Consider the following 16,912-nt stretch of genomic DNA (forward strand, 5'->3'; position numbering starts at 1 on the left):
ACAGGTTCACACAACAAAGCTTCTCCTGCAAAGACAGGGCTACAAACAGTGAGGGGGAAAACAGAGTATCGATCAGACAGGCAAATCACGTCTCTAAACAGCACAGCTATTCCAGACACCCACTCTGCCACTCCATGCGGTCCAGGGCACATCAAGCTCAGCATACAAGGTTGAGGATATGAGCCCATATACTGTTATTCATGGAGGCTACATTTAACTGAAAAACTGAAAAATAAATTAAAAAAAAAGTAAAGGCAAACCTCTACATATAATCACAATACATAATCACTCTACATACGAATCTCATTTGTGACCTCTACCTTTTCTGTAACACCTCACACCAAACAAATTCATCTGTCAGCTTGGGTAGGAAGCACCATGTCCTTTCTCACAGTGCTCTGCCCAAGCTAATAAGCCCTGTCTCTATCATCCTGTGTGAATTTAAAGGCATGCATAAGTATTACTGAGGACAGCTATCACAGACTTCATTTCACTGCACAATGTAGGCATATGCAAGAATTACTGCTGGGAAGCCTTTAAACCATCAGACCTCACCCATGATTCATACACCTAATTGCCACTGTCAGATGGGAAAAAAGTCATTCTATATTACTAGTGAGTTTACATCACTTGGATTTGTAAGTAATACACTACTGACTCAAATAGATGATCAGAGAACTCTTTGAAGATGTAAAATGCATCCCTAATTGGAGCTTTAAAGATACAGATAACCTAGCAACGTGGGATTTTTTAGACTAAAATTTATGCCTTGAGTGCTTTTTCTCACTGGGGAAAAGATGGGAACAGTGCAGATTTCCACGATCTTGAATGTTTCTAGGAGATGTGAAAGACTCATTACCTTTGGGAGACAAACAATTATGATCAATAATAACAATTTAAACTAACTATATTTTGTAGGTCATCAAGAAAACAGTGTAGGATCACACCCTGGCCTGCAACATTGACAAACATTAAGGTGGTAAAAAGAAGTTAACATCTGAGAGATGACAGTTCACAAATCAAAGAAGAAACAAAAACAGTATGTATGGCAATATTGATGCACATATTTAAGCTTGACCAAATGGGAACAAATCCCAAAAACACTGGGAAGTAGAGAATGCACAATGCTTAGACACAATGTTCTCTGTGAACGCTGCCTCTATTCCAACAACTCAAACATGAAGAATTTATTTTGTGGGTAGAGCTATAGAAGTGCCTCCTTCTTTTGTGACCAAGTGAGCCCCTCCCTACAGAATAAATGTCTTCAGTAAACAAGGAATAAAAACACAAGCTGAATTTCACAGATTTGTTAAACTTTTGAAATTAAACAGCTTTTAATACAAATATGTGGAAGTTGGTAATTTGCAGCTTTCTACTCTCCACAGCCAACCACAGAATCATAGAATCACAAGGTTGGAAATGACCTGCAAGATCATTTAGTCCAACTGTCCTCCCATTACCACTGCTACCACAAGCACTAAGCCATATCTCACAGCTCCTCATCCAGACGCCTCTTGAACACTGCCAGGGATGGCGACACCACCACCTCCCTGGGCAGCCATTCCAGTGCCTGACCACTCTCTGAGAGAAAAAGTTCTTCCTTATGTCCAACCTAAACCTCCTCTGGCACAACTTTTGGCCACTTCCTTGGGTCCTGTTTGTTGCCTGGGATAAGAGGCCAAACCCCTCCTCATCACAGCCTCTCTTCAGGAAGTGTAGAGTGCAATGAGGTCTCCCCTGAGCCTCCTCTTCTCCAGACTAAACAATCCCAGCTCTCTCAGCCACTTTTCATAAGACTTGTGCTCCAGACCCCTCACCAGTTTCGTTGCCCTTCTCTGGACACATTCCAGGGCTTCAATGACTTTTTTGTAATGAGAGGCCCAAAAAGATTCACAGAGTTAATCCAGATTTTGGTTTTAGTTTGTTTTTACATTCACAGAGATCAGTAGCAACGCCTTTAAGCCTTTTAAATTATGTATACTGAAAATAAGAGTTTGAAATTTAAAGTTAAAAGGGAAAAAAAAAAAGAACTTCTAGGTATGGCTGTCTGAAATTATAAATCTATTCTTAAGAGATTAACATTTAAAGCTAGCAGCTAGTTTGCTAGTTCAACCGCACAAAGAACACACAGTGGACATGCAATAATTTTAACACACAATGTCCTGCATACTCAACTGCAGATCCTTCATACTCAAGTGAAAAAGTATACATACATGCTTGCAAGTCTACCGTCAGAGTTATGATCTCCTGCAACTACGGACTTGGTTGGTAACCCATTCACTCCATTAAGAGAGCATGAACATTCACAATCTAACAAAACATTCTGCACCAAAGCAACTGGCTGAACAGCCACAGAAATTAGTAATTCCACACTGTTCTTAGAGCTGACAGTAAGCTGGCTAATGAGACAATATTCAGTACAGTTAACTGCTAATTCCAAAATGTCATTCACAAAAAGAAGACCTGTCAGAAGCAAAGAGCTCCTCATTACTGTTTCTTTATTGTTTTTATCACTGAGGAAAAAAAAAAAAAAAAAAAAGTACACAGTTCCTGCACAAAAAATGGAAGGGAAAAAAAAAACACATTATGAGACAATCCAAAGCACCCTTGAAAAAGATAATTGGGAGCCTTGGGACAAGTTTCTCCTTGGTGACAAGGATGTGATTTTGGACAAGGCTTGCTCTATTTCTGTACTTCCTCCCCAGTAAATTAAACCTGAAGTAATTCTCTCCAGTAAACAAAGGAAAACTTCACATTCTCTTGTCTCTACAGATCAAAAAGGTCATGTCTTCCTCTACAGTAACGTTCCCTCAAACTAATTTTTAGTGAAAGTGATAGTTATACAAAAATACCTTAGCATAAAAGCTATGCTGCCACCGATTTAAGAATTTGTTATTGGTGTCATTCTTAAGTGGTCCTCCTAAGGTGTGTCTTACCACATCACAGACCTGAGGATACCCAGAAGCAACATTACATACTTAACTTTGCTAGAGCTTATTTACAGTCAACTGAGGGAGACATGTAAACCAAGCACAAAATATGAAATTCCACTTTCAAGCAAGTGATCCGCCGGAGCTCATTCTCCCAGGCCTTCCTAGCCTACCACATTTGTTTTGTATCTGCTTGCCATTTTGTCTTCCAAGCAAAGGCCTGAGTCTTCTGATGGCTTGCTCAGACACACTATCAGAAACTTCTCCTCAAAGAAAAGAGGACAGAAATGCTAGGTCAAAAAAAAAATCATTTTCTTACTTCTTTGCTACTAGAGAAGGCAAAAGCATCTAATCTGCATACAAACAGTAGTTATACTTACAGAAGCCTTGAAACTATAAAGGCAGCATCTCACTGTACCAGTTACACAAGTCTGCACACCCACTCCTCAGGCATATCTAGCAGCCAACCCTCCTCCTCAAGAAATGTTCTGAGATTCTCTTATCCTTGATTCCCAACTTTGCCCTCCCAGTCTTTAACTCATTTTCCTCCTAACACTCAGAAAAAATGGTATACTTCATCATAAGGTAACACCAACAGATTTGTTTTCTTAACAGTGAGAGATAGGCCTTCTCACCTAGTGTAATTAAAAATAAAAGCTGCACCCTAACAGAAAAGGTAATGTAGATTACTAAATCTCATGGAAAAAGAACAGTTACACATTACTGCAAAAGTAACAAACCAACAGAACTCCTGAGTTCTGAATACCCTTTCTCCCCTCACATCACAACCATAAGTAAGATCCAAATGGATTTGTGTGGATCCACAAAGGTGGATAAAATGGATGATGTGCAATGCAAGAATTCAACGTTCACCTCTGGCATTCATTTAACAAAACATTCTTCTGACTAAACTTACACTGGAAAAAAAAATAGGTGTGCAAGCAAACTTGGAGGATCAGCCAATTTTATGTCTTCATATAAAACTTCAAAAGATATTTTATATTCTAATACATTAAATGATTTAAACTAAGTAACAAGAAAAGTCTCACATTGTAAAATTATTTTTCAGTGGGCATTTTGATTAAAGAAACATTTTATCCTTCTGATCATCAGCACTTTAGTTTTATGTACAAATAATACAATACAGGAAACAAACCAGAACAACAATAACAACAATCACAAAAAAATAATAATAAAAAAAATCATACAGCTTTCTGGCTGTTGGCATCCTATTGGACAGAAATAATCCAGAAATACTCGATTATTGAAATACTGGATTATTGAAGTTTTGAACTACACTCTACATGTCTCAGAAAAAAAAGACCACCACAAATTGTTTTAGGCACTTTACTTAGGAGTCCTTTACTGAAACTCCAGGGTTTCTACAGACGTACAATTTTTCTTTTATGAACTGAATATATGAATTGCCTTATTCCCATTTTAGTTCCACTTACTCCTGATTATAATACTGAAAAGCAAATTTTTAAGCTGCATTTCCTGAATTGTTGAAGAATTCTCACGTATTCCACCTAAAACTGAGTACTTAAGACCACCACTATGCAACAGCAACCATGTATTCAGAAACCTGATGACAAAAAAAAAAGTACAAATGTAGCTATATTTAATTTACTTTTATCAGTTTAAACCATGTAAGAAATGCTATCATGCGTACTATTTTACAGATAAAGAAAAGCACAGAGAGGATAAGTGATTTATCATCATGAGATGACAGTGTCAGATCAAGAACTGAGCAGAGACTTCAAACGTTTCACAGAACCCACCTGATCACTAGCCTCAGTGGTTCTTTGTTCCTAGAAATCTCTATGACATACACAAAATCCTGAAGGAGAAGTATTATGTTGTATAGCAATGGAACAAGAAACCTGACTGTTTAAGAGAGAATGCAATAAAAAAGTCCTTTAAAAAGTGCAATGATATGATGCACAGACAGTAAGTGATCTCATCAAAGGGCATATGGACTTAAAGAATGGAAAAAAAGGATAACAGTACCTCAATTAAAAAAAAAAAAAAAAAAAAAAGAGGGAAATACAAAAGAAGGAAATACAGAAGTTAAGCCCTTCACTGTAACACAAAATTCATGCTCAGCATAGCCCAGCTATTAAAGCCTTTCCCTACAATATTTATAACAACCCCACTTTATCTAAAGGATCAACTAAATCTCACAGATCAAACTACATTTGGAAATTTTTAACAACTTCCCACACCGGTAAGAAAACATTGCTATGCCACTCATTTATGTTTGCTTCTCCCATTTTAATGAGCTGTGTTTTTGTTCAATCTCTCCAAGTTAATTTCTCACACACTTTGGTCATCTGTTGCAATAGCTCTTGCCTGCCCTCTTCTCCCTACAAAGCCAGCCTTACTCTGTTGCGTGAGGAAGGAAAGACTCCCTTCCCTATGACCCCATGGCAGCAGTTACCAGCTGAGAGCTGCTGGGCACTGCACCTTGACAGAACTCAGCTTCTCTCCTTAGAAGGCTGTTGAGGATCAAGAAGTACATCTTGTCAACATTTTGTGTAGGCTTTCAAACTGGCCTTATCAGACCCTGTTTTACCAGCGTGTCAGCAGAAGTCAAAGGGGAAAATGTACTATCTTCAAGGGCTCATAAAACATTGAACACCATCCCCTAGATTCAAGTTCCTGCAGTTTGCTAATGAAATTACTTACAGTTCAAGAACAGCATACACAATGCTGGTAGAGAAATAAAAATAAAAATGCTATCTTAAGTTCCATCAGAAACACCAGATTTAAAAAAAAAAGAAGAAAAAGAAGAAGAAAAAGAAGAAGAAAAAGAAGAAGAAAAAGAAGAAGAAAAAGAAGAAGAAAAAGAAGAAGAAAAAGAAGAAGAAAAAGAAGAAGAAAAAGAAGAAGAAAAAGAAGAAGAAAAAGAAGAAGAAAAAGAAGAAGAAAAAGAAGAAGAAAAAGAAGAAGAAAAAGAAGAAGAAAAAGAAGAAGAAAAAGAAGAAAAAAAGAAGAAAAAAAGAAGAAAAAAAGAAGAAAAAAAGAAGAAAAAAAGAAGAAAAAAAGAAGAAAAAAAGAAGAAAAAAAGAAGAAAAAAAGAAGAAAAAAAGAAGAAAAAAAGAAGAAAAAAAGAAGAAAAAAAGAAGAAAAAAAGAAGAAAAAAAGAAGAAAAAAAGAAGAAAAAAAGAAGAAAAAAAGAAGAAAAAAAGAAGAAAAAAAGAAGAAAAAAAGAAGAAAAAAAGAAGAAAAAAAGAAGAAAAAAAGAAGAAAAAAAGAAGAAAAAAAGAAGAAAAAAAGAAGAAAAAAAGAAGAAAAAAAGAAGAAAAAAAGAAGAAAAAAAGAAGAAAAAAAGAAGAAAAAGAAGAAAAAGAAGACAAAAAGAAAAAAAGAAGAAAAAGAAAGAAGACAAAAAGAAAAAAAGAAGAAAAAGAAAGAAGACAAAAAGAAAAAAAGAAGAAAAAGAAAGAAGACAAAAAGAAAAAAAAGAAGAAAAAGAAAGAAGACAAAAAGAAGAAATAGAAGAAATAGAAGAAATAGAAGAAATAGAAGAAATAGAAGAAATAGAAGAAAAAGAAAGAAGACAAAAAGAAAAAAAGAAGAAAAAGAAAGAAGACAAAAAGAAAAAAAGACAAAAAGAAAAAAAGACAAAAAGAAAAAAAGACAAAAAGAAAAAAAAGACAAAAAGAAAAAAAAAGACAAAAAGAAAAAAAAAAAGAAAAGAAAAAAAGAAAAAAAAAGAAAAGCAACTTTCTCACATGTTAGAGGCAGGTTATTTGAAATTAAGGGAACTCCCCTACATCTGAGTATCAGGACACCTACTCTCCCCTTCATCTTTTATATATATATATATACACTAAATATATACACTATATATGTATATATACACTAAATTTTTAAAAAGACTTTACGTATGCTGAATTCCCTACCAGGACCATTTCACAGACCTAAATCACTCAATTTGTTTAAAATACGTTTGAAGATTTTTCAAGTTACTGGAAAAAAAAAAAAAAAGACTAAAGTTCCTAAATAATTTCTTATGAAGGCATTTTAGTTTATTAGACAGAACCTATATCTACATCACAAAACGCCACCTCTGTAAACAGTGATGTTGCCCAAAAAAAGCCAGCCTTTTACCCAACTAAAAATCTCAAAATATATGTCAGTCACGATAGTTCTCAACATTCAGAAAGGAAAAGTAACAATCAGTTGTCAGAGAAAATGTCATTAGAAAAGTTCAAGCAGATATATAGCTGAGACTTCTCTGGACATGCACATTGGAGTAACCTGTGACTAGACAGGAACTTCCATTTCACCAGAAATCCTTGTCTTTCAGCCTTCATCTTTAAACAAAGCCAGGTAGAAATGTTGAAGCACCAGCATGTTCAGTTGTATAAACATTCTGTCCACAAATATCCAAATATTTTGTTTACGTACATCATATTTTTTAAACAGAACACTGATATTTCAGAAACAAAACATTTAAATTGATTTGACATTTAAATACATCTGCTGTGAGAGCTGCACAAAGATGCAGTCCAGCAATTTTACACTATGTGCCATCCTCTGTAATGAAATAAACAGGTCATAAGACAGTTTAGCTGTGCAGATTGGTCAGAAGGAAAGCATCGTGTACTGAGAAAGCATCTACGGAGAAAATTAAATGCTAAGAACAATGGTTATAAGAATTACTACCTGTAAAACATAGAGGCATTCTAAAGGGGCTTTTTGGATCAGATAGAAATCACATCTTTATTTTCTCACTTGAAAACAGCAAGGGATTCTCAATATGGAAAGCACAGCAGAACACTCCCCTGGTGCTTCTACTGACTCCACAGCAGTGCTAGCTGCTACCAGAGAGAAAGAGGACCATCAGCAAGTCCTTTGTGCTGAAGTGCTGACAAAATGGCAATCTATACTTCACTGAGGAGTTACAAAATCTTTTTTCACTTTTTCAGATTGAATGATGCCAAGAGAACTACCATTTATTTTATTGTTCCTTGGAATGCTTTAAAGTAGGAGTTGAAGATTCTTGTTTCAAAAATCAAATTCAAAACTTATATTTTCAGTAAAATAACTTTCTTTCTCATCCTTCCCTTCCCCAGCACAGAAAAGAGAAAGAAGTGTGGGAAAGTTCAGTGAGATTCACTTTAAGTTCTACGTTTCTATACATTTCACACAGAAGAACTGAAAAGACTGATGGCACTGGAGGTGGACTATCATAAATAGGTCAACAATAATTCTCAAGTGTGTGCAACAGCACTTGCATCACTCTTCTAGATCATTATCAAAAGAACTCTTCCATTGAAACACCGTACTACATTTAGAAAATGTCATTCTGAAAAGAAATAGAAATCACCTTTTTCTGTATGTGATTTCTCCTTGCTTTAAAACCAAGCTAGTACTTTGTGCTACATGGTGAACTGGAAGTGATTCAGATAAAATCAGTGAAAGAGCAAATTAAAAGCCAAAACCTAGCTGTTTCTCTTCACTGTAGGAACACACGAGTAACATTTATCAGAATTTGACCTGAAGTCAGTTGTAAGGTATTTTCTTAACAGTCCCATCATCCATCATTTACCTGCCCACAAGACATGGCATTAGATCACTTTTTTGAAGAGAGGCACTCAGATAAATTTCTGAATGGAGACTTACACATACAGTAGTTCCGAAACCTCATTCATAACTGAGCTGTTATTTAACAGTGTATCACACCATTAGCTACAATGTTGCAGAGAAGTCTAGTGGTTCAGCTGTTGACCAAAAGGCAGCTCCCACAAACAGCTAAGTATATGACAACAGTTTCTCCCTGTTACCATCACTTCACTGCTTCTCTGGAAAAAAAAAAAAAACAAAAAACCCAGCAAGGTGGTATTTTATTAATAGCTGGTTCCAACAAGTGCACATCATAGCTATTTCACAATGTGCAGTGATTTTCACTCCCTTGGAATACACTTATCTTAACAATAGACCTTCTAGACGTATTTATGCCTGACCCAAGCCAAATCAAATTGTCATCAATGCTCTAAAGCTTAAAATGACTTATACCCAATATGCATTTTTGACATAAAAAAAGAATATAGTTAGCTATTCCATATTAAAAAAAAAAAAAAAAAAAAAAAAAAGCATTGAAATGGAGAGTTCCCCTCACTTTAAGTACAGTTTAAAGCTCCAAGAAACAACCACTAGAAACGGGGCCAATATCAGATAACAATAAGAATCTAACAGGGTATTAATTAATGCTTAATATAAATATACTTTACTCATGCCAAAGAAATTTGAAGTGCAAAAAGCGAGTAGGCTGTGATAGAAAGAGAAAATGCTCATGCAGTCTACTTACTAGCATGCTTATCTGCAAGCATTATGAGACTGTTGGAAATATCTCTTCTCCTGTAGAAGCACACCACTTTCGCTTCCACATTTCCATTAGCAGTCTACAAAAGATAAATTAAATCAGAGTGTGTCTTTGCTCAGCTGAGTAACACAGACTGCACGTCCCCCACTTGCATTTTTCCCTTGTATTAAGTAGTTCTTACATGAATAGCCAGACTGAAATAGAATTGCAGAAACTGCTTCCTGACATGGGCTAATCAATTTCATATCAAATTACAGTACTGATTATAAATATTTACTCATATGGTAACACGCATTACTCAGCAACTAAGGGACGTAACACCAATATCATGCTAACATAAGAATACCTAAGAAGCAGTAGAACCTTGCAAAGACTTAAATATAAGCATATATATAATCTAGTTTTAGACTGAGATGGGGATATCAACAAGTGTATACTTCAACATTTTTTTTCCCAGAGTCATATTTTATATGACATGGTTTGTTTTAAAATTAACTTCAGCTTACAAGATAAATTAGCCATATATATATATATACACATATATAACATCATGATAAGCATTTTGCACATTAACTTTTTATATCACAGTTTATTAGTAATTAATAATATTGCTGGATGGAATAGTAAAAAACAAAAAAAACCAACCACACTGCTTTATTATTTTTAAAAGTCACAATAGTGTAAGAACTAAGAAATGCTCATGCTTTTCCCACACACTGAAAAATCTCCATCCCCCATATAAAAATACACTGGGGGCAAAGAAAGAGAATACAGTATCAATTTCAATTCACAATCTCCCATTTGAAGCTACAAAAAAGCAACGTAAGAAACATGCACGGGAGCTACATATTGTTACTGGATCGCTGAAAAGTCTCACTGACACCTACAAGCTCTTTACATAGGTATCCAGAAGCAGACACATTACATTATTGCTATCACTCCAGATGGAGTCAGTGTCATCATCATGAAAAGAATTAAATTTAGTAACTTCCTCAATCATCCACATGATTGGTTTGGATTTTTTTTTTTTTTTTTAAACAGCAGGGAACTCCTGTTCACTGAGAATGATAAACTGGGCGTTTCCTTAGATAACAGGGTAGAATTCCAGCTTATCACATGGCAGTATTTTAATAACTGAAATACAAATAAATGCAGAACAAATCTCAAGGAAGTAAAAAAGGATTCAGAAAACAGAAATCTTTTGGGATGTTGAAGTCACCCTTGGTTTTGGAAAAGTGCACTGACAGTTGCTGAAAACTAAGCAGGAGCCTTGGATGTTTGTGTACCTTGTTAAGCTCTTCAATTCGCCTAATGAGATACGGATTGCTGGAGGAATTTTCAAAATAAACATAATCTGCAATGAAAAAAAAAAAAAAAAGAAAGAAAGACATTGTATTAATTAAAAAAATAACACAGCTAAAAATATATTTCTTTGTGCAAAAGTTTTTCTGAAGCTAGAGTGACCTCCAGGTGACCTGCTGAGGTCCTTCCCAACCTCAACCATTCTGTCATTAAGGGAGATTTAAGAAGAGAGGTCTTAATGAGTTTCTAGATTATAGAAATAATACCTGTGTAACATATGCTACCTCACATTCATTATCCCACTGCTTCAGTAACACAGTTGTCCAGATGAGTAATGCGCATATTGTGATACTTGGCTTCGTTGTTCTCTCCTCAGTAACACGTAAACTACATTCAACCATAACAGAGCCTCAAGTTGTGAGGTTATCCTGTGCCAAAATCTCTTCTAGGGTCATTACAGTAAAAGTATTCTCACAGAATATATGGAAATTTGCTCACATCCTAAAAGCTACTCCCAAGGAACACACACACAAACAAACAAACAAAAAACTGACACACAAAACATCTCCTATAGGTTTCTCAAAACTTGTTTCAAATGAAAAAGTAGCCATCAAACGATGATCACACTCTGCACTCCGTATCTGACTTTTGCACAATGTGTCTCACAAGTTTTACTTAAAAAGAAAAGGGAGTGAGAGGAACAAGGACATAAAAAACCTTTTGCAATGCTTTGATGTGAGGTTAAAGCCAGGTAGAGCCTCAGGTACTTCAAATAGCACTGAAGGAAGATCTCTCTCTGGTTATCACCCACCCTTAAAGTTACACAAATAAACTCAATGATCTAAGAAACGAACCCAACCAAGACATCAACAGCACTGCTCGGGAAGGGATTACTGCAATGAGTAAAGGCTGATGGGATTACAGCCTCAACGCCCCGATGAAGGAGTGTGCAGAAGGGCGAGCTGTGGGTATGTCAGCACACCTTGAATCCGACACAGAAAGAGACTGAAGAGATGGAAGAGAGGACACGGCTCCCAGCTAGCATCGCGCTTGGCAAGGAGCAGGAGCCAGGAATGAAAAGTAAACTTCTGCAATGCACCTGAGCGGCAGAACCGGAACACAGCCACGTTCGTTCCACGGCGGGGGAGGAGGGGATGGAAAGTTATCGGAGTCAATTTCGACAGGCCGGGGATGGAAAATCCAATGTTTCTTTCGCTCCCAAGAGACTCCTCGCTCCCGCCGTATACCAAGCGGCCATCTACCAGCGAGCCGGCAGATCCCTCCATCTACCCGTACTGATGCGCAATTCATCTCCAGGAGATGCGGGGAGGCGCGCAGAAACTCGGAGAGCTCCGAGGCGCGGCCCCCAGCGCAGCGCCCACGGACGGCCCCGTGCTGCCCGCCCGCACCACGCCGCCCGGGCCCGCCAGGCCGCAGCAGGGCCGGGCCCCGCCGTGCCAGAGGGCCGGGGGCGCAGCGCCCGCCAGGCCGCCCGAGCCCATACGGCCGCCGCGAGAGGCGCGAAGGGCGGCCATGCCATGCCCGGCCCGGGAAGAAGCCGGCGGTGCCGCTCCCCTTTCCTTCCTTCCCTGCGGCGGGCAGCTTTGCCCTTGCGCCGCTCGGCGCGGGGCGGCCTCCCACCCTGCGCGCGGGGCTGCGGGGAAGAACCCGCGTCCTGCGCTTCCCCCCGGGTCGAGCTCGGGTGCGCCGCTCGAGGCCGCGGCGCTGCGGAAGGAAAGCGATGGGGAGCGGCGAGCCCCTTCTCAGCCCGGCGGGTCGGGAGCGCCGCGGGACGCGGAGCCGCGGTCGCCGTGCGGGTGCTGCCCCGCCGCCACCTACCTCCCACTCGGTACATGTTGGCCGCCATGTCTGCGCTCTGCGCCCTCCTCCCGCTGCCGGGCCGGGCTGGGCGAGGAGGGAGCGGCTCCCGCGGCCCCCCCGCCCCGCTCTCGCCCCCACCCTGCGCCGGCCCTCCCCGCCCGGGCACAGGACACGGCGCCGCGCCTCGAGGGGCCGCCGCTTCCGGAGCCGCCCGGCGGGGAAGGGGTTAAAAACCGCCCCTGCCGCCTCCCCCCCTCAGCGCGCACACCGACCCCGGGTCGGGCGCGGGGCTCGGCCGCAGCCTGCCAATCCCTCAGGAGGAAGCCCCACCTGCGGCCGCACCCCCGAGGAGTCGGCGAACTGCTGCCGAGTACCCTTGCCGCGTTGTGACTGTTTGTGCCCCTCTTGGGCCTTTGTTCCCCGCAGCCAAACGGCTTCGTTCTTCCCGTGGGCAGCTACTTGCGGCAGCTGGGGGAAAGTTTGGCACACGTGTGCGCGCAGCACCTGTTGATGGTCGACTGGGAGAGGGTTTGTTTCCCTACAAAGAGCGGGATGCGACCCAAGAGCACGCTTTGTGTCTTCACAAGCAGTCTGCTGTGCTCGGTGAGGGGCAGCAGAAAGCATCCTCGACAGGACAAAGATAGATCCCGCAGCACCGCAGCGTAAGGAAGAGCTGAAGCAGCTGCTTGCAAATCATCTGTTGAGGGTGGGGGAAAGGGGGGGGGTGCCTGAAAAACATCGGTATTGATGTTGCAGGAAGGCACCTCCCTGTGTCTGTACACAGTCTGCACCACCACAAACCATCTACGTACTTTATGGCCAATTTTACAATGCTCCCTTCGAGGAGAAGGGCTTTTCATCATTGCTCTTGCAGGGATGGTGGTGATTTATCACACGTTTCACACCCCAGATTTTTCTGCATGCATCTTGAGCAGTACGAAGCAAGATTTTTAGTTCATCCTGGGAGAAAAATGAGCTTCCCCAGTGTTTCAAGTGATCTCTCCTCACTTTCTCCCTTTCTGTGAATCTGGGCCAATAAGATGAAGGCTTCTATTACTGCACATTTAACTTTCTGAAATACTGCTTTGAGTGAAACAGATTACAGAATTGCTGAATGATGTGCACCTGGCATACAAAACACACAGTCAGGTGGTCCTCTTTAATAAACATCAACAAACTCAGGCATTGAAATGAAAGTTCTGGTATCATCCTCTATTTTGTCTCCTGACAGGAACAACTGTGAGAGCTGACAGAAAGCCCTTGGGAGGCTGCAGCTCTACCTAGCTGGTTCCCCCCAGACACAACAGCCCTACTGTGCCATGGATCCAAATAGAAGTGGCTAGAAGTTAGGTGGGGGGTTATTTTCACTCTCGTGGTTTACTGCCTGGTTAGTGAAACAGAGGTTAAACGTTGAAGGCAGGAGAATAGTAAAAGCAAACAGTTGGCTTGTTGTAGTAGTTATCAATTAAACAAAACGCCTTCGAGCTCCTTCCCTTAGTTGAAGCCTGCACTGCAACATGAGAGGAATTTCCCACACTCTGAAGCTCACCATGTCCTCATCCAGCAAGGAGTGGATTTCAGTGGAGTAGACTCTCCCTCCCGTGATCTGAAGGCATAGGCATCTGAAGGCACAAGGAAGACAACTCCTGAATTTGCCATTCCAAAATCAGGAGTGAACAAACAGCCCAGGAATTCCCACAGTCCTGAGCTGCTCCTCCAGGACAATAAACAGCCTGAAAGCAGAAAGATAAAACCTTATTTACAGTTGCCTGACTAAGGCATGCGTAACAGCCCAAATAAATAAAGAACGCCACTTATATACCTCAGCACAGAATCCCTGGGCCTGATTGTTCACACTAAAACAACTCTTACAGTCACAGGCTGCATGACCCGGTGTTGTGTAGTGTCCTGATTTTGCATGGCTCAGAGTTGCTGCTTCAAGCTGGGGAAAGCAAAGGCGCTCCTTGCTGTGCTCGGGTGCTGAGCTGCAGCACTGTCAGTATATCTTATTTTGTTGAAACAAACACGAAAGCTTAGGCACAGTTTATTTTCTGTGCTATCTCAGAATAGGAAAAAATAAAGTTGTTTAAGCATCTTCACTTTTCTAAATTAAATATAATGGAAAACTTGAATGCCATCTTGTTTCAAGCACAACATTGCTGAGGAAAAAATAAAACACACAAGATTTTTATCTCAACCTGGTAAATGAACTTCACTTAGCTACAAACTATGCAGGTTTTGAACAACTTACATCCTATTTTGGGTCCAGATAACTTCATTTTCAAAGTTCCAGTCCAGAATCTTCTCCATAAATCTAAAACAAACAAGCTAAAACAACAAGAAAAAAAGCAAGAAAACAAACAAAACAAAACCAACTCATATGAAACTTGCAGAATACGCCAATGATGAAGGCAAATCTTCCTACTAAATTAAACTGACACTTCAGAGTTAAAATACATTGACTGAAGTGTTCATAAGACTGAAGTATTTTTTGACCTTACCTGTAGGAACATCATACTGAAATCAACGAAAACAGTAAACAGCTGCTTTTACCTTAATGAAAGGTGATTATCTCCTTGTAGAGCTTTAATGGAGACACATCCTCATGTGGATACAACAGAGGGGAAAAGGCCTTCAGGGTTTCTAATCCTTGAGCCATATTTACAGTCCTAACTCAAGGTCCCTTGGACACTGAGTTTTGGCAACAGAAGAGACATTAAGCAAAAGTTTTATTCATTTGTGCCAAGGGAATGTGGCTGCCTTGTTAGTATGTCTTTGCTGCAATGGGTAAGCAGGCTGTATGTGTGTTCCCATACAAAGAGTTAAAGAACTTTACATTATGATCATTCCTTAGCAGCCTAAGCTCCTACTCACACTGGGAGTAATTCATTGCCACAGAGGACCCGGGTAGTTCACTGACTTGTCCATGAATCAAACGTTATATGTAGCATATGCAAAGCCACTTTCATCTAGCAGGGAAGAACGTGCCAGTTAGTACAGTTCCAGGTCTGGCAGACTGGATTATGTACATGCCTGCAAAATCTCATAAATGATTTTCTAGCAGAAGAATAATTTCTATTGCTATCACTTATTTAGTCGCTGAAGAAATACATTTTTCCATATTAATATTCATGAATGCGTTCATAAAATCTTGAGATAACTTCCATTGTACAGAAGGTTTGGGGAAGATTTTTAAACTTACAAGAACATAGAATTCACTGTTTATTATCAAAATCAAAAATTGTGGCTGCCTTTACTGAAGCATAAACTAGATGCAATCTGTTCCAGATGCTTCCATCTCAGCTTCTTTATAAATCAGTGAATAATAAAAAAAAAATAAAATCCACCCGGAATCCTCTCACAAAATCAAATCTCCTCTTGACATCAGAAATAACATAGGGTTTTTTTTTGTTTGTTTGTTTTTGTTTTTTTTTATCAGCTCTATGAATCAGATCTCTCTAGAGACAGATAGCTAAATATAATGTCACTATTTTCATTAGATATGATTTAAACTATAGCATAAAGTTAATTGCTGAATTATCAGTACACTGCAGATTTAGAAGCTCAATCCAAATCTTAAAGCCCTAAGAGTGACACTAAATCAATGTGTAGAGGAAAGTGGTGCTTATGCTGGCAACAAGATATTATTTGAGTGGGTATTGAAAAGAGATATTGGTAATGGTTTTCCACTAAGCATCATAGAGTTACGTAGATAGATGATATAGGCTGCCATATGGCACTGCTTTGAAGCAATGCATAATCTTATTTCCCATAAATCATACAATTAAATTAAGGAGATTTTGTGAAAAAAAAAAAAAAAAAAAGGTCAGACCTTGTATCAGTCTTCATATTTTGACTGCATTTGCTATAATGAAAGCCATTCTATCACAAATGAAAATACAACTATTGGTTTGAGGGAGGGATATTAAAGTGTGGTTTGTCATGAATCTCTAAGAAACTACTATTAATGACCATGTACTATTAAAGACTATATGTTCAAGAAATGCATTTATTTCATTCCACGGGCATAACTCTCACAGGTTTGGCTAGTAAGCTCAGGAATAAAGTAAAGACCTTGTTTAATAATAAGATAAAAGAAGAAAGAAAAGAGAAAAAAAGGGAAATTGACCCACCTGGAGATTTAGTTGGTAGCTGCCACTGTATTTTGCAGCTCACAACCTAACAGAAAAAAAGCCTACAGATCTAGGATTCAGACTGGTAACCTATTTTGTTTGCTAGCTTTACAGAAGACTCGAGTGCACATCTGGCTTCTCTTAGAGTGTGAGTTTTGCGGCTGACTATATCAGGACTAAGATGAGAGATTTGTACACCTGCATTCGTTTCGACGTAAGTGAAGCTGAGAATCAGAGTAGTTGGAAGCACACTGCTGTGTTGCTTTCACATGCAGTCCTAAGTGAAACCTTTCTAGTCTTAAATATAATTATACCAGATAGAGATTAAACACACTGCACTGGTTTTACTCTTTGTTTCTCCCCTTCCCTCAATCGATCTATTTTTCGTGCTA

The 16,912-nt window shown here is 39.4% G+C and overlaps 1 protein-coding gene across 4 annotated transcripts in view; it reads right to left on the reverse strand.

The window, feature by feature from the left end:
• MTA3 (metastasis associated 1 family member 3) overlaps positions 1 to 12,991 on the reverse strand; it is a 132,788-nt gene extending 119,797 nt beyond the window's left edge. For 2 of the 4 annotated variants that reach the window (XM_048934805.1, XM_048934807.1), the window contains exons 1-3: positions 12,406 to 12,539; positions 10,551 to 10,618; positions 9,250 to 9,343 (exon numbers count right to left, since the gene is read on the reverse strand). In XM_048934805.1, the coding sequence (XP_048790762.1) occupies positions 9,250 to 9,343; positions 10,551 to 10,618; positions 12,406 to 12,433 (190 nt within the window). In that variant the 5' untranslated portion in view covers positions 12,434 to 12,539. Of the gene's footprint in view, positions 1 to 9,249; positions 9,344 to 10,550; positions 10,619 to 12,405; positions 12,541 to 12,717 lie in introns of those variants that run through there. The other 2 variants (XM_048934806.1, XM_048934804.1) reach the window with 2 other exon arrangements.
• Between the last annotated feature and the right edge of the window lie 3,921 nt (positions 12,992 to 16,912).

The sequence above is a fragment of the Lagopus muta genome, chromosome 2, assembly GCF_023343835.1.
Source record: "Lagopus muta isolate bLagMut1 chromosome 2, bLagMut1 primary, whole genome shotgun sequence".
NCBI lineage: Eukaryota > Metazoa > Chordata > Aves > Galliformes > Phasianidae > Lagopus > Lagopus muta.